The sequence below is a fragment of the Dipodomys merriami genome, unplaced genomic scaffold (genome assembly GCF_024711535.1).
Source record: "Dipodomys merriami isolate MVZ:Mamm:240054 unplaced genomic scaffold, mDipMer1.0.p SCAF_2, whole genome shotgun sequence".
NCBI classification, from domain to species: Eukaryota; Metazoa; Chordata; class Mammalia; order Rodentia; family Heteromyidae; genus Dipodomys; species Dipodomys merriami.
This window is the reverse complement of record NW_027203381.1, coordinates 66,390,550-66,408,716: the sequence shown is the minus strand read 5'-3', so window position 1 is coordinate 66,408,716 and position 18,167 is coordinate 66,390,550. Positions and strand designations below refer to the sequence as shown.

The window sequence follows — 18,167 nt, the reverse complement described above, 5'->3', positions numbered from 1 at the left end:
AAAGCTGTGTTCTGTGCTGACTGTGAGGGGTTTCCTGTATCTGGAGTGAATTGAAGGTGGAAGTACAAGAAAGGAAGACCAGAGAGAGTGCTACACTCTGGTAAAATACGTCCATGCTAGCAAGCCTGTATTTTCTCATATGTCATTCCATTGGCCATTGGGTTTAAACACCGCATCAGTTATCTCTAGTGCAAAGTGAAGGCAGTGTTTGGGTTTGGAAAATGCAGTAGGATTTGTCATCCTAAGATAGCGGGATGGGTGTTTGCTGTTTCAGGATTCAACACTGCCAAGGGGGACCTGGTGAGAGCCATTCTTTACCCCAAGCCAATGAATTTTAAGCTCTACAGAGACGCCATCAGATTCCTACTGTGCCTTGTAGGGATGGCCACTGTCGGCATGATCTACACTCTGTGTGTCTACGTGCTCAGTGGGGTAAGCTGCCTTTGCTCTTTTGTCATGCACACGTTCATTCCTCCTTCTGTTGTTTATGCTTTATATGTTAATCTTATTCAAAGACACGGTTTCCAAACCCAGAAAACAAAGTCAAACACTGGAACCTGCTCACAGTCTCCGAGGTTCCCAGTACAAGCAGTAGATCACTACGTTCTTTGTATTATTACCCGTAAGTAGTTATACAAAGGAGTTCCAGTTCTACATGTCAGTTTCAGAGTACATTGTATCCTGATCAATGCTACCCCTTCCATGGTTCTTCCCTTTTGATCACTAAGTTCTTCAATAGCAATCAGATGTGGGAGAGTGAGCACACATAGTGTTTACTGAAAGATAAGGATGTGTCTATTCTTGTACTTTTCCTCATACTTTACACCATTTCCCCCCTTTCAACCTGAAATATATTTATCCCAATAAAGTGGCATTTTGTAACTAATAAAATTCAATACCCAGGAGTGAGGTCATAGTAAACGAGTCATGGCTGGTAGCAGTATGAAGGATTACAAGCTTTTTCATTGCACTTTGGAAAAAGATATTGAGAGCCATAGTTACAGCCTTTGACCCACTGATACTATTTCTTAGAACTCAACCCCAAGAAGAAAACAAAACTGATTTATTTGTAATAGCTAAGGGATGTGTGTCTTCCAGGAAGCTCCCGAGGAGGTGATAAAGAAAGCCCTTGATGTTATCACAATTGCAGTCCCCCCTGCCCTCCCAGCTGCCCTGACCACGGGCATTATCTATGCCCAGAGAAGGCTGAAGAAGAGAGGCATCTTCTGCATTAGCCCCCAGAGGATCAACGTATGTGGACAATTAAACCTTGTCTGCTTTGACAAGGTATGTGTACTTGACCCTCATTCTCATGGCTGTTTATTGTCATCCTTGTGCTTTTTCCTTCTGGTAGACAGAAAGCATAGAATGTGGGTGCCTGGCTTCATTTCATCTTGATTTAGGTAGCAGATGGTGGAAAGATACATTTCTATGCTTTAGAGAAGGAAGGGTAGGTAACTGAATGGGAATCTTTTAGGAATGTCTCAGCTTTGACATTCTATTAAAAAAAAATAAAATGAAATAGTATCTTGTCTCACAAATGTAATCCTAAGTTAGTCAGGAAGCTAAGATCAGAGGATGGAATTATGAAGTCACCATGGTCAGAAAAAATCAGCAAAAAGCTAGATTGGAGGTGTGACCCAAGTGGTAGAACACCAACTTAAAGGCAGAAAAAGCTGGGTGCAAGTTCCTGAGTTCAAGCCCTGGTAGCGGAAAACAACTACAACAACGAGAACAACAAACATCAACAATAACATTAAAGAAAAATTCAATCCCTTTTCCACGGCCACTGCTATATCCCTAATGCAAAATACAATGCTTGGCATATAGTCAATTATCAATAAATAGTTGTTAAATTACCAAGTGAATAAAAGAGGGAGATAGTTTGCTGAACTCTGCCTTCCTGTGAGATTTATTACAGTAAGCCAGCATAACAAACCCTTATTTATTGGTTGCTGCTGAAAATTAGCATTGATTGTTTCTAGTTATTCATGGCCAGCCTTTTACTCCAACTTTTCTTGAGTGTATAGTTTAGTCTATACAGACATAAGCTCAGAGGAAGGTGGATTGTAAGAGGACAAAATAGAAAGGACAGGTATCCTAAGCAACCAAGGCTGGGCTGCAGCCTGGTGGTAGGATTGTGTGGCACTCTTGTTGGGTCCGAGGAAGGACTCTAGCACTGGAAGTGCTGTTTGTGAGACTTGAATGTCTAAGGGAAATTGACATAATCTTAAAGCAGCAGGGGGCCACTGGAGGTCTTTGCTGCCATATTGTCTTTTCTTTTAACTTATTGGCATAGAATTATGTAAAATAAAATTGTCCACTGCCATTAAGAACATCTTCACTGTTCCGCAACCATCCTCATCTTCTGTCTTGAGGAATGTTCTATATCTTTGAATCTGAAGTTTTGTACCTACTGAGCAGTAAGTACCTTGAAGGCTCAGAGGGGATGAAAGGTGTATTTTATAATTAGTGGAGAATCAGAGAGACATACTAAGACCAGAAGAGTAACCTGCCTTCTGTCACCACTCAATATTATTTGTGATCAAACTGACAGCAATCACCATGGAAGACTTTGTATGGATGAGATCATATTGGTGGCATTGAAAAAGAAATGGGAGGGCAAAGATCATTAATTGAAAGGAAAATGGTGGTAACTATGAGTCACCATTGATATGAACTCTTACTATGTGTGAAGGGTTAAATATGTCACTTGGAATCATTTCATTTAGCTGTCACATTAACTCTATGTGCTAATACCATCTTACAGATAAAGGTTCAGATACACAAAGGGATGAGGTCATTTTCCCAGTCACACAGATGATATTTGAACTTAATCTAAGTTCTCAGCCATTATATTGCACTGGAAAAAAAAATAGCAACAGACATCAAATAGCAAACCAAATAGAAAACTTTCATTTTCTCACAAACAAATTCTATAGGTAAAAGTCCAATTCCATCACTTGTTTCTTCTGACATACCTACTATCAAAATTAGGACACCCATTTCAGAGATTTTCTCAGCCACTCAAGTCTATGGTTAAATCCTCAAAGCCCTCCTCTGAGTTCTGGATGGGCGATACTGTTTTCTTTTCTTTTCTTTTCTTTCTTTCTTTCTTTCTTTTTTTTTTTTTAACAAGAACAAAACAAAACCCCAAACCAAACAAAAACAGCAACAACCAAAAACCTCACAGAATTTAAGGGCTATCCTGTCACAGAGCTGGTTTAAGCTTACTGGTGCATCTCCTCTGGAATCTAGATGCTCACCTCATTGTAACTCTTCTTAAAGTGCCCAATGTGATCTTATGCTTGTGACATGTTTTTACTGTTAAAATACATTGTATTTGTCTTGACTCAGGATGGCCAGATCTTTCGAATAATCTGTATTCTTGTTTCTGTTTAGACAGGTACCTTAACGAGGGATGGCTTGGATCTCTGGGGCGTCTTGCCTTGTGATAAAAATGGGTGAGTTCCTTATGTGAATCATATTGTAATTTCTTTCTTTTCAGAATTCCATGCTCATTGCCAAAACTACTAGTGAATACATTTGGATGTTGGCAATATTAATTTCATTTTTTCCCTCTTGAATTCTTTCAGGTGTCCCTGAAACATGTGTCTTATCCCCCACTCACAAACCCAGAAGATAAAGGGGGAATTTTGACACAGAATAAGTAACAGAGACTATTAGGGCACTAATAGTCTTTAAGGTATAAACAAACTTTAATGGTCTAGGAGGAGGGAGTACGTTGCCTTGAACTGATTTTGTGCTTGGATTCCAGGAAGAGGAAAAAATCTGTGGGACTGTAGCTAGTGTACTCATTTTCCATGGCATTCACATTCTGGGAATTCTAGTTTCTGTTTTTTCTTTCTTTTTAATTAGTTTTCAACTTCCTATCAAGGATTTGCTCTGCTACACACTGTGGCCCTCTTGTGGCCATTTCCGAGTTTGCTTCTTTGTTAGTTACCGCTCATATGGTCTTCAAGATGATCATAATATTAAACAACTTGCATTTGACAGTGACATCTTGTTTGAAAATGGCATCATTTTCTTGTAAACCTTAAGCCTGAATCATAAAGCACTGTATCCGCAAAAGGTATATCGTGGTGTTCTATGGAAATTCGGTTAGCGAAATACAGAGAAGCCACACTTTAAAAAGTTGGATTGGGAGTCTTTATTAAAATGCCAGCATCTGCAAGTAGACTCATGTCCCCAAAGACTTGCAGCCCCGAATGCAGATAGCACAGAGCTTATAAAGGCAAAATAAAACCCCCACATATGGTATGAGGAATTAAACACAACGAAAGTGTTTTACATAAGCAAAGCAAGCCAGGTGAGGAACAATTAGGAGCTTAAGGCAAGGTGCCAAGATAGCTTTACCTAGATCAAGTATCCATATTTCAGTGGTTCTTTGATGCAGAAGGCATGACACACTTTTATCCATAAAATATTTTAACTGTAGGGCTGGGAAGGTGGCTCAGTGGTAGAGCGCTTGCCTTGCAGGCCTGAGGCCCTGAGTTCGATTCCTCAGCACCACATAAGCAAAAACAAAAAAGCCGGAAGTGGCGCTGTGGCTCAAGTGGTAGAGCGCTAGTCTTGAGCTGAAGAGCTGAGGGACAGTGCCCAGGCCCAGAGTTCAGGCCCCACGACTGGACCCCAAAAAAAAAATAAAAAAAAATATTTTAACTGTATTTGGTTAAACTATTGGCACAGTAGAATGTTATTTGTAAACAAATCTATGTTCTAGGTTAAAGAAAAATACAATCCTGGAGCTTCTAATCAGTTCAGTCTATAGAAGAAACATCTCCTAAATCTTATGCTTTCTAGAATTCTCTATATTACTATTAAGAGGATGAGTTTGGATGTATGTATACTTGGTTTCTTGCTCAGTTTCTGTTAAAATTTATTCAAGTATATGGGCATGTTGAGACACCCCCCCCCCTTTTTTATGCCTGGGTACTCTCCTTGAGCTTTTTTGCTCTAGTGGTCTGTTACTTGAGCCACAGCTGTACTTGCAGGGTTTTGGTGGTTAATTGGAAATAAGTATCACAGGCTGTTCTGCTAATGTTGGCTTCAAACAGTGATCCTTGGGATTACAGGTGTGAGCCACCCAGCACCTGTCTGTCTGTTCTTTCCTTTTTTATATTTGTGTCCTTTATGTCAGAAAACTGCACAAGGTACATATAGTAAGAATGTGTTAACTATCTGGAAACAATTAAATATGTTCTATCTTTTGAATGCTCTTCTTCTGGAATTGATATTATCCACAATACTTTGGAAATGCTACGTGTCACATTGGCTAATTATACTTCAATAAACACAATTAATATGAGGTGCAGGTTAATGATTATGTAAGCCTGACTCTCTTCCTCTTGTCCTTTCTTCCATCCTCTATTCAAAGAGGGCAGAGCTGGCTGCAAATGTCTCAGACAGCAATTTTATATTTTATTATTGTCAATAACTTGTACAGAAGGATTTCATTTTGGCTTCTCCATATATATGCATAGTATATCAAAGTACATTGTTATACACAAATATGTATATGTATATATGTATTAATACATGATTCTGTGTGTTTACACATATGCTTATCTTTTGGGTCTGGTATCCACATAAAACCTTAAAGTAAATAATTTGATGAATTTGATTAGTGAAATGAAAGAAAATAGATTTAACTCTGCCACTACTTATTCTGTAAGTTATTAACTATCTGCAGAGTAAAGGAGAACTCAGCTCTAAAATCTCTTATCCATGTGACAGAGACTTTAAGCCATTGAATTCTACCTGGGCTTGCAAATCATAAATACTCAAAAATAGAAATACAATACAGAGGTCTACATATTTGTTGTGACAACCAGAATCTGGCCCGACCCTTTGACACTTAGAATTACATTGTCAGAATTTTAGACTGATGACCAGGATGTGTGTCATTATAAAAAATATGATTTTCTTTTCCTGAAATGTGCCTTGATTTTCAGTAAAAGCTTAAGCTTCTGTTTTAACAATACTGCTGATGATCACCTTCCTTTTAGAAATTTGCTAAAATACCATATGGCAGATTGTAAACCACTAAGATGGCATATTCTTTGACATATAATAGTAGGTAGGTAGGAACAAAAGGGTCAATAATAAGTCAAAGGTTTTGAACTCTTAGTGAGACATAAAGAAATTTGAATGCAAACTCCAGGAAGCAATATGGCAGAACTTCTGAGGTTAATAGTGTAATTATCAGTGATTTTAGAAAACAAAAGCTACAGCACCTAAGACTGTACTTCATGAAATGCAATGTTCAAAGTGGGCTCTGGTGGACTGTGCCTATAATCCCAATTACTTGCGGGACTAAGACATAAAAGATCAAGGATCCAGACAGCCCAGGCAGAAAAGCCCACAAACCCCATCTTCATAGAAGGAAGGCCGGATACAGTATCTTGAGCCTGTGGCTTGGCCTAGTGGTAAAGGTTAGAGTATAGCTGATCCACAAATAAGAAAGAAAATGACAGGTGGAGGAAGGACATCAAGCAGATTCTGAATGGCAGACTTTGCTTTACATAGGATGTCATCTCTGCTACTCAGATGTGCTTCAAATGTGACCGGCTGCTTTGCAGGCCAAATACTGCACTGCATATGCAAGAAGGAACTGGCTAGTAAGACTGCAGTGGGCAAGTTGCATTCTGCTAGTGGGGCTGAGGTTGAACTCAATGATGTCTACTCTGTGAAGGAGCTATATGTATGACCTGTTTTCTCATAGATTGTAGATGAGGCCACTTTTCACAGGAAGTGCTTGGGATCAATATGTCAATATGGACCCTAGATGATGCCAGAGTTGAAGAGAGGGGTGCACAGGCTTTCAAACAACTTTTTTGTGGGTGCTCATTTCTTTTTTAAAATCTGCTTTTATTTTGTTTATTTGTTTATTTATGGTTTACATTTTAATTTTATGGAACAAATAGCCAATATCATGTTTCATTTTTTAGTACACGTAAGACTTGCTTTTCTAACACGTATGTTTTTATTATCTTTAAGTAGTTGTACAAAGGAGTTACCATTCAACAAATCAGTTTATAAGTACACTGCATCTTGCTCAATGTTATCTCTTTTAACCATCCCAAGCCATCATTTCTTTACTATAATCACCTTGTAGATTTCCAGGAACCAACTCAGATACTCATTTACTTATAATGTTTCTTTTCTTGATTGCCACTGTGGGTCAGACATCAAATATGTTAGGAATGAGTTATGGAAGAAACTCCTCACCCTGAAAGATTGGTCAAGGGGGTTATACCTTCACACCACTAGTATCTGAGCTGATCTATCCTGTTCACAAAGTTAGGAAACGTGGCCTAGTAGTTGTGATGAGAGTGAGGATCTCACCTGGTAGAACACTTGCTTAGCGAGTGCAGAGACTTGAGTTCAAATCCCCACTAAGGCTAAAAAAAAGAATTTGAAAGAACCTCAGGGACATTTCTTATATTCAGTAAATTTGCCTACGGATGATGGTTGAATGAAGTACTCTTAATTTGGGAGGACTGGAGAGTGGTATGTAATGCATCAAGACATATTAAATAAAAGATGTTCACTTCCCCAAAGCTCCAATTTTACCATGAGGGAATTAGGACTGAAGCTTTTCTTTCTCTCTCTCTTTCTCCTTTAGTTTCCAGGAAATCCACAACTTGGCCTCAGGCAAGACTTTGCCCTGGAGCCCACTGTGTGCAGCAATGGCCAGCTGCCATTCTTTGATTATTCTTGATGGGACCATCCAGGGAGACCCTCTGGATCTCAAAATGTTCGAAGCCACCACCTGGGTAAGCCTCAGCTGTTCAGAGAATCTAAGAGGCTTCTGGAATACCAGCCCAACACAGGCTTTATCACAGCCATTTAATACTTATAAATATGTAATATGGAATGAGGCTACAGTAAGGCTAAGCTTAGTTTTCCCACCTGCACAAAGCGGCAAATAGTAATATCTTACATTGGTAGGACTGTTGCAAAGATTAAATGGGACAATGAATTAAAAAGCCTTGGTACAGTGCTTGGCACCTATTGTAAGTTAACTAATATTAATATCACTGTAATACCTATATCATTATTTATCAACTCTTTCTACTGTTATTTTTAAAGATTATTATAAGGTTTATTAAAGGAGCCATATTTCCCCCCCAGAGGGGGCACATGGTACCTTTCCCTATCCAGGTAGCAGGAGGGTCTAGGGGCATGAAGTGAGTTAGGTGGGTGCTCAGGTGGGTCTGGGTGGAGAGAGGAAGTAGCCAGACGTATGGCCTGAACTCCAGGGCAGGAAGGAGCTCAGGTATTTGTGGAGCTGAGGACCAAAGGTGGGCATACTGCTAACATTTCCCCACTTTGTTGTTTAATAAAAATAGGGGTACCAGGCCGGGGGTATGGGCGGAGGAAGTTTCTTCTGTAGCTATTTCCTGCTGTAAAGGGGTGAAGTAGTCAGGGGTTCCTGCTTTGTTGTACGGTACCCAGCTAAACAACAAAGCAGGAGCCTGTACTGCTTTTTAGTAAGTGAATTATTTATCCCAGTTTTTCTTCCTTTTTTGTTGTAGCTGAATTCAAGTTTTATTTCCTTTTTATTTCTTAAAAAAATAACTTTAAGTAGTTGTATAAAGGGGTTTCCATTAACTTTTGAGTACACTGCATTTTCTGTTAGATTATGGGTACAGTGCATCTTGATCAGTGTCATCCCTTCCATCATTCTTCCCCCATCTATCCCAACTCTTTCTGCAGTCTACAAGCAACATTTGCTTTCAAAGTTTTCTAGAATTAATTCAGTGAGGAGATGGATACATTAATTAGCCCAGCAGAATAGCTGTACAGTATATATTTTGATCAGGACATTACATTGTGTCCATAAATACACACAATTACATTTCGATTAAAAATACATAATGAAAAAGATGTTTTCCAGAACCTGGGAATTTGGAAACACTGTTTTCCCCAAGGTTTGATCAAACCCACAGACTCTGTGTGGCCACAAGTTTTATTCCTGTTAACACAGTATCTTTTTTTTTTTTTTTTATTGATTTTGTAAGTTAGAGAATGACACGAAGAAAGGCCCATTGTTGATTACTGTTTTCCTTCTGGGACTTTGAACCAGATTTAAGAGCAAATATTATAGTGCAGGAGGTTCTTCCAGTTCTAGATTCAGCTCTGCTCTCACTTCTTAACCTTGTGAAATTCTTGTATTGAGGCCTTGGCTCTCACGACCATGGTGTTCTTGTAAAACAAGAGAAAGAGCTAGAATCTGTTCTTTAAAAGAAAACTATTCACCTGTTGCAACAATGAGAAGTACAAGTTGTCATGTCCAAAACGAGCTTTACAACGTCGGTGTGGGGGGGGGGAGGTGGGGAGGGGGGGAAGGAGAAGGATTGGGATTGGGGGGGAGGGGGGAGGCTGGGAAGGGATGTGAAGGGTAAACCAAAGGAGGAGGCTGCAATGCTTGGTAAGAAATGTACGCATTATCCTGCCCATGTAATTGTAACCCCTCTGTACAGTATGTTCACAAATAAAATAAAATTAAATTTAAAAAAAAGAAATCTATTCAAAAGCACTCTTAAAAAAACCAAATAGCTGGAGTTGCTCTGGCTGAGCTAGGTGTGTGTGGTGGGGGAGGAAGTAGGAATCAGGAAACATATGTCCTCAACTATTCAGACACCATTCCATCTCTGCAGTTGTTTCCAGACTAGGCCCTGGGACCCATGATGAGCACCTGTGTCCTTCCACCAGTAGCAGAATGTGATTTCATAGCAAGGTGTAATTTTGCCAATCCCCTTCATCCTTGCTGGATTACTGTTTCTATATCTCTAAATTGGGATTACAACTTCCTCACTGAGATCTTTGTTTTTCAGCCACTTGATGAGATGATTACAAAGTGCTTCCATATCTTTAGGTAAAGGGTTTCTTCGACTATAATTTAGAGTCATTATTATAGTAATTAGGGAACATTAGCCATGTACATTCGTGTCCCGGCCCCACCTACCTTGTCCTAAAGGACCATCAATCTGAAGTAGACAGGTAGGGGATGGCAGGATCAACAATGTACTGCACTCAAAGAAAGACAGCACGGTGCCTGCTTCATACAAAATAAGTCTGGCCATTCAGGCTCACCATTTTCAAGTTAAGCTTTTCAGAAATAGAAATGAGCCTTTGTGCACCACATTCCAACAGAGAAAGTTGGATAAATTGCATGAATAATTCAGGCGCATCTGTCCTTCAAGTTCTGTAGCATTTCCAATGCATTGTTTTATTTTTATTTACTTTGTTGCTAGGGTGGGTAGAATATGTCTGGCTCACCTCCTTCTAGCAGAGGGCAGAGGTGTTATAAGCATATTGAGCTGGTTGGAAGATTTTCTTAAGGGCAAGGCTTGAGCACAGAATCAATAGATGACAATAAACAGACGTCTGCAGTGAAATATCTCATTTGTGAAATAGGAAATGGCAATTTCTGGGGATGATTTCCACATCAAGGGAGTGCCAGCACATGCCATGGTAGTTAAGCCCTGCAAAACAGCCAACCAGGTAAGCCAGTATGCCGTTCACCCCCTAACACCCAAACACAATGGAAACTCCCTCTGACACACAATTTTTGAAAGTTCACAAGTTCACAGCTGTGACTCTGAATTTCAGGGATGAAAAATGATGAGTTATTTTTTCCTTTTGTTTTTCTTCCCCCCCTCTCTCCTTCTCTCTTTCTTTTGTGCTGGTTTTAGCCTTGGGTACTATCCATGAAAGGTGTGTGTGTGTGTGTGTGTGTGTGTGTGTGTGTGTGTGTGTGTGTGTGTGTGTGTGTGTGTGTGTGTGTGTGTGTGTGCATGTGTACTCTAATGCTTGAGCCACAGCTCTACTTCTGGCTTTTTTGGTGGATAATTGTTGATAAACATTTTATGGACTCTCCTATCTGGGCTGGCTTTGAACTGCTGTCCTCATAGGCTTATGAGTAGCTAGGATTAGGGACATGAGCCACAGGTGCTCCTCTTTATGTTCTAAAATAAGAATTAAAAGAGGAGTAGTGAATTTCTAGTAACTAGAAATTGTACCAGTATATTCCTCTTGCTTTCCCATTCCTCACCCAGGTTCCCATGGATGGAATTGCAATCCTGCACCAGTTCCCATTCTCATCAGCTCTGCAGAGGATGACAGTCATTGTCCAGGAGATAGGAGGGGACCGACTAGCATTTATGAAAGGTGCACCAGAAAGAGTGGTCAGCTTTTGCCAAGCTGAGACAGGTTGGTGGACAGACTTGGATTCCCATGGGCAAATCTGTATTTATAGCCAAATCTGTCCCCCCCTACTCCTGATCCTAGAATCCAGCTGCTGACTAGTCATCACTAATTGGTTGATTCTTTGCAATTCCAACTCAATACCCACATCATACTTACCTTCCTCCCTTGCTGTAATTCCCAATTTACCATCTTGGGTAATGGTACCCTAATTCTAGAATCATCCCTGATTCCCCTCTGTCCCTCAGTGCCTTTGTGTTATCCACTGATAATCCATAGTCCTGTTACTGCATCAGTTCAGGCTGTCCCATGTTTCATCATTTCAATACTTGGTAAATTGTCTCCCTGCTTCCAATCATATCCCAGGAGGTGACCTGATAGGGAATTCCATCACAGCTACATTAATTTTCTTTTGCTTTGACTTCTTTCACTGTTATCCCATAGGCTGTAACCTACATTCCCAAAGTCCTAGAGAATCATAGACACTGACTTTACTATCTGTCTTTACTACCTGAGCAGAGCCAACTACTCAAGGCTTGCTCTCTCATTTATGCAGGGAGGACACAGTGGTCCCTCAGCTGCAAAGGGCTTTTCTTGCTTCACCTCCTCACTTCCTTCCAGCCAACTATTACCCCCCTTTCAAGCACTTCTCTGTCTTGATGTGACGGCTGGATCACAGCCATGATCTTCTTTGATTATAGAATTAGTATAGTAGCTGTTACCCAACTCAACAGAGAGCCTTAGAGCCAAGCTTCAAGTTTATTCTCTGTACTACTAAAGCCTAACATATAGCTGACCCTCAACAAATATGATGATTAAACTGGAGAGAAAGAATTCTTCATGTTCTCTATCTTTTTTCATGTTTAAAATATAGTACCATGTCATGTCAGCTTCACCGGAGTCTAAGAAGTCATCCTTGACAATATCTTATGACTTGTTCGTGTAACATTTTTAGAAGAATTGTTTGTAATGACTTTTTCTGCCTAAGTAAATGCCACATACTAATCCTGTGTTGTTTTCTTAACAGTGCCACCTAGTTTTATTAGTGAACTTCAGATTTATACAACACAGGGTTTCCGGGTCATAGCTCTAGCCTACAAGAAGCTGGAATCTGACCACCATACAATTGCTTTGAAAAGGTAAAGGAGAAGAGTTTCATAAAACTAGATGCTATGGTGGGAAGATGACATACCAGACGGGGATGGGACTCAAGGGTGCTGGACAGGTGCACGCAGCAATGGGGCTACTCAGCCTTTGTACATGAAGTGTCTCTAAGTATTGCTAACCAGGGATCTAGCCATCCTTGCTATGTCAAAAATCTCAAAGCAGATGTGAATGCCAACAGAGAGAATTTAGGAGAAGTAGGTATATAAAATGTAAAATATAGTGCAATTCTACATCTTTGTAAAGACAGTCAGATGACAATAACTAATGTTTCAGGGTTTAGCATTGTGATCACACCCACATTTAGAGGAAAACTATAGTTGGTGGATTGTTTGGAAGTAATGAAACATAACATTTGCCTGATGAAGAGTAATAAAAATATACATCATAATGAAACAAGCAAACATATATTAGATTTATATAACCTAGGTAATATTTACAGAAAAATAGTTTCCTTGGGGAAATAGTTTCCTTGGGGAGCTCATCTCATTTTAGAAAGTGCACATACACACACACACACACACACACACACACACACACACACACACACACACACACACACATATGCCCCTCTACTTAGCTAGAGGTCTGACCAAGGACTATAGATCAGCTATTTAACTTCTGGGAAAAATCTAAACATAACATGTATGTAATATATCTTCTAATATATATATATATATATATATATATATATATATGTTAAAACAGAACTGCTCAACAATTCAAAGAGACTGCAGTAATCATGATTCTACTTTATTTGTTGTGGTTTTATTTTCCACTGTTTTTAGGCTACCATGTTTATTTTGCTTTCAAAGCCATTTCCAATGCACTACTGGTTACACTGTTCTTGAGTTAATTAAGGTTCATTTGTTATTTTAAATTTAGAAAGCCTAACCTATCTGTTTAAAAAAAAATTGGGCTCAACCTGCTGTAGTTATAACTAAATTTTAGATTCTGCAGTCAGTATACTAAGATAGAACTTACAAATAACTTATAAGTCACATTACCTGCACATAAAAACAAAAAGTAAATGTTATACCTTCCTATAGAGTTAAAAGCAAAAAAAAAAAAAGTGAAACATAAACCTAGTAAAAAGTAGTACTTTAGTAAGTGCACATCTGGCTCCATGAAAACAACAGTGAGCAAAATGCTTGCATGAGAGATAGAATCATTGAGTCTGTGACAGCTACAGGTGCAGACTGATACAGGTGGGCTACCTAGTATAATCTCAAATGCCTTGAAGTTTGGACTTTGAGAAATAGTAAACAACTCTTTATAAAACTCCTAAGAGGGTAGTTACAGGTCTGAAAAAAGTCAACAGTGTTCAAGAATACTTCGTGTATATTTGTACAGGATAGAGAAGGGAAGCATACAAAATGTGAGTCTTGTTTAAGGCTAACACAGTATAGGATATAGTGGCATAACATTATAGTATCAACAGTGTAATCCTAAACCGACAGGATAAGTATAAGCAATTTTAGATGTTCATGAATATTTAGTAAAGTATTCCGAAGGCAGGTAGGATGTGGAGTCATTCTCTCTGTGTTTGTTTTGTCTGTTTGTTTGCATGCATGTATGTGTACCTGGGTATGATTACTCAGGGTGTGTCCACCACTGATATCAGAATTACTTTGAATGTTTTTGGCCCACTTTATGCATAAATTTCCTTAAAAATCACATGGCTTTAAAGAGCATGAAGTATAATGCTACGGGTGGCAGATGTCACTTGCTATTGCTGCCATCATTCTTTACTAGTGTTAGATGCTTCCGGAGGAAGTATACTGGCTGTGCAGGGAGAAGGAAGAAAGAACATACTACCTGAAGGTTCAGAATTTATGAGTGTTCAAGGGAGTACACCTTATTTCTTGGGTCATGGGAAAAACAATGAGGGGGGGTAGAGATAGTAGAAACCTCAGAGATTCAATAATGAGGTCATTACCGGATAAGGAAAGCCATGGACACACAGCAAGGCACTGGTGGGCTAAGAATAGAACCAGTCTCCTGATTATCTTATTTACTGAAACCGACAGAGCTTGTATGTCAGAGCTAGAACTCCTACTAGTAAGGTGGGTCATGGAATATGTTAGATGTTTATCCTTCAGCCCTTCCTCAGCCTAATATGGAAACTTGTGTTTGGCCCATGCTGTATCATCTCTGACACTGTCTAAACCATGAAACCTGAATATGAGGTTACAAGAATTATTGTAAGCCCTCAACCAGGCATTGGATAAGTTGTCCAAGAACCAGATCAAAATCACCTCCTCCAGGAAGGATTCTCCAATTATCCTACCCAGAAATGATTGTACCCTCCTCTAAATCTCCATAGGACTCTGCTTTCTACATCCAGCTTTAAGTATAAACAAAGTGGCCCATGGCTGATCTTTTCCTCATTGCTAAATATGGACTTTCTGAGGCCATGAGATGCTATAGCCTTGTCTCTGCATATTCCCTCTCTCTTTTTCTCAGTCCTGTTTGTGATGCTTGTTAGTTGCTTAGTGAATACCAATGGAGTCTGAGTTTTCATTGAGAACCGTATAAAAGAAAGGATTGTTTTTCTAGCTTGTGTGGCCACAAACAGGCATCATCAGAACATTTCAACTGGGCACACCTTTTCCAAGCTCTTCCTGGGTGTGGTACCATGTGGGCATCAATAAATACAGTCTTGAATCAGATGGGATTGAGCTTAGGGAATATCAAGAAGTAGATGAAAAAAAGGCTAAGAATGTTAATTATATGGACAAATAAAATGTACCCAAGTGAAGCAAAAGTAAGACAACCAAGGGAATAATTACTTCTATCTGGGGAAGCCTTTAACAGCAGAAAAGCATGTGAATTGTGTCTCAAAATATAGGAATAATATCAACAGAAAATTATAGGACTTCATAACCATTTCCATGAAATAAGAAAGAAAGCCTAGAGAGTAGTTTGGAGCCAATGTCTGGAGATGGCTACATATTGAGCTTATCCATGGAGAGTAGATCAACTGAGCTGGAGCCAGGGTGGAATTATTTAGTGAGAGATGGAGCTGGAGAGATAGTTTGGAACCAGATTGTAAAGAGACTTAAATGTCAGGCCCAGAGCATTGGGGAAAGCCATCCTTCAAAATCTGCTTTGAGCTGAGTACCTGAAACATTGTCCGTTTCCTGCTGCCCATTGAAGGAGGTATGAAAAGCTTTCTAGGAGCATCAATAACGAAGTCATGACCAGGCTGACATGGGGGCCAACTTTTGAGATGGATAGGGCAAACTAGAGGGCTTTCAGGGAGATGCTTTCATCTGTATCAGAGCCAGAATTACCAGAGCTGGGGGTTTGTTCTTGTACATCTGTCTTAGTAACTGAATCATGGACAAGTCTTCCAAATCCCTAATGACAGGCAGCCCCACCCCCTCCATACTGAGTCTAGTAGACTGTTTCTACAAATGTCCTCATAGAGAGTAGGAACCTTGGAGAGCTCATTTATTTGTAGAAACATCCATACTCTAAGGAGGAGAGGGAGAAGAGAGGGAAGAGCTTGGACTTAACACAGAGGCCCCTTTTGTTGACCTATATCATCCTTCCCGTGGCTAACATGGACTTGATTATAGCCTTGGTTGCTAGAGAAACCAGCACTTTAAAACATTTTTCTTCTGCTTCACTCATTTGCCACTTTGTATCCCAGCTAGAACGCCTCCTTGTGGCTAGAGGGTGAGGTCCTGAAAATCAGGCAGGTAGGAGAGACTCATGCATTCTTTACAAAGGTTAAAATGACATTTGTTTGGTTGTTTGTTTCATAATTTTCCTTCCTCTTGATTCCATCCAACAAAAATCCCTCAATATCCCCTATGTCTCCTCCTGTTCTTTTTCAGGATTGTTCTTGGCACATAAATAGTAAATGAGACCAGGGCTTGAGTGAGTGGGACCACACTGATAGGAATCTTTGTCTTTGCTTTTTTGTTTTAATTAGTGTAAGTAAGCTATAATGTGATATTTTGATTCAATCTCTCATCTTTCTCTCTGTGTATATTCACACATATATACACATACACATACATACACAAATACACATATAGTCTTACATATATATATGTGTGTGTGTTTCTCCCTAGAGAGAAGGTAGAATCAGATCTAATATTTCTGGGGCTACTGATCTTGGAGAATCGATTAAAGGAAGAGACAAAGCCTGTCTTGGAAGAGCTCATCTCCGCTCGGATAAAAACAGTAATGGTCACAGGTATTGAACACAATATACAGTGAGAACTTGATGTAGGGATTGGCTGTTTAACAAATGTTGGTGGTTGTGATTACCTAATACAGGCCCAAGGCACCATTCCAGGTGCTGGAGACAGGCAACAGAAAGGCAAAGTTACAGCGCTCACCTGGCCTCCTTTTCAGTGGGATAGGAGGGAAAAACATCAATCAATCAATTAATCACATACTGCGTTACAATAAATGTATTGAGATAAAGTGTGCCTGACCATATGCTTAAGACATGGAAGATGAAAGAGGCCTCTCTGAGTGGCGACATTTGAAATAAGGCCAGAATGACAGAAAGATTGGGACCATGCAAATGCAAACACTATGATTTTTATTGTCAAATGTTAGGAGAAGAAGGATGCTTAGCCAACATGTCTAGTAACTACACTGAAAGCCTGTCAATAAGAGCATCTATAACTGTGGTGATAAAAAGAATATACTGTCTTTTCCACTTCTAAATCTAAACCCCTGCTTACTCAAACTAGGAGTAATTAGAAGAGACCACTCAACAGACATGTGAAGTTTCTTAATGAATGATTTTCAATGGAAAACATAGCTAAAAATATGATTTTATTGGGTTATATTTCACAAGTCAGTTAAGGAGTACATTTCTTTTTGGACAATGTCACCCCTTCCCTCACTTTCTCCCAGACTATGACTTTTTAATTGAGAAAGAGACTAGAGACAAACAATTGATTACCTGATTAATTCCTATTGTTTTATGTCAGTACTGGGGTTTGAACTCAGGTCCTCAAGCTTGTTAAATGTTCTTAGCACCAAACCTTACCTCCATCTCTGATTTTGCTGGTTATTCTTTAAGAGAGGATTTTGCTTCCTGCCTGGGATCATGCCTGGGCACAATCTGCCTATGTTAGGTTTCTAATCTAGCTAGGATAACAGGTGGATACCACCATATCCAGCCAGCCCTCTTAGAAGAATCAGTCTCATAAACTTTAATGCCCAGGCTGGTCATCAATCTCCATCCTTCAGAATTTAGCCTTCCAAGTAGAAAGGATTACATGGGTGAGCCACAGGAATGAGGCTGAATTTTTGAGCATGTGTCATCACTGATGCCAGAGTCAGATATTTTTGACTCCATTATTTCTATCATTAAGGCACAACACTTTCCCAGCAAAGTGTTGACCCCATCCTGACTTCCCTTGTCAGAAACTCTGGAATATTTCTAATTCCTCTTCTGTACTTAGTCCTCCCTCATCCCTCATTCAAGCTCCCATGATCCAAGATCCAATATCCAAAATATTCTTACTTTTTCCTCTAATAGTTCCCAGTCAGACCTTTATATCTTGAGTTGCTTTATTATTAGTTTCCCTTTCCTTATGCTGTTTCTATTTTCAAAAAGTCTTTACTGTTTATATTACACATTTTCACAATCTATCCATAGCAATTTACACGTATAAATGAGAGTCCTTCACTATTCACCCGGCTCCTTTAATTTCTCTTTTCCTGATATTGAAATTTCTGTTTCCTTTGTTGTTTGCAAGAAAGGTGGGATGGAAGGATGATATGACCTGGTG

General features: G+C 39.4%; 1 protein-coding gene across 8 annotated transcripts in view; it reads left to right on the top strand.

Moving 5' to 3' along the window:
• Atp13a4 (ATPase 13A4) overlaps window positions 1–18,167 on the top strand; it is a 125,898-nt gene that overhangs the window by 79,088 nt on the left and 28,643 nt on the right. For all 8 annotated transcript variants that reach the window (XM_070029847.1, XM_070029848.1, XM_070029853.1 and 5 more), the window contains 8 exons: window positions 275–432; window positions 1,099–1,287; window positions 3,403–3,464; window positions 7,649–7,799; window positions 10,447–10,533; window positions 11,088–11,241; window positions 12,263–12,374; window positions 16,485–16,609. In XM_070029847.1, coding sequence (XP_069885948.1) covers window positions 275–432; window positions 1,099–1,287; window positions 3,403–3,464; window positions 7,649–7,799; window positions 10,447–10,533; window positions 11,088–11,241; window positions 12,263–12,374; window positions 16,485–16,609 — 1,038 coding nt within the window. The remainder of the gene's footprint in view (window positions 1–274; window positions 433–1,098; window positions 1,288–3,402; window positions 3,465–7,648; window positions 7,800–10,446; window positions 10,534–11,087; window positions 11,242–12,262; window positions 12,375–16,484; window positions 16,610–18,167) is intronic.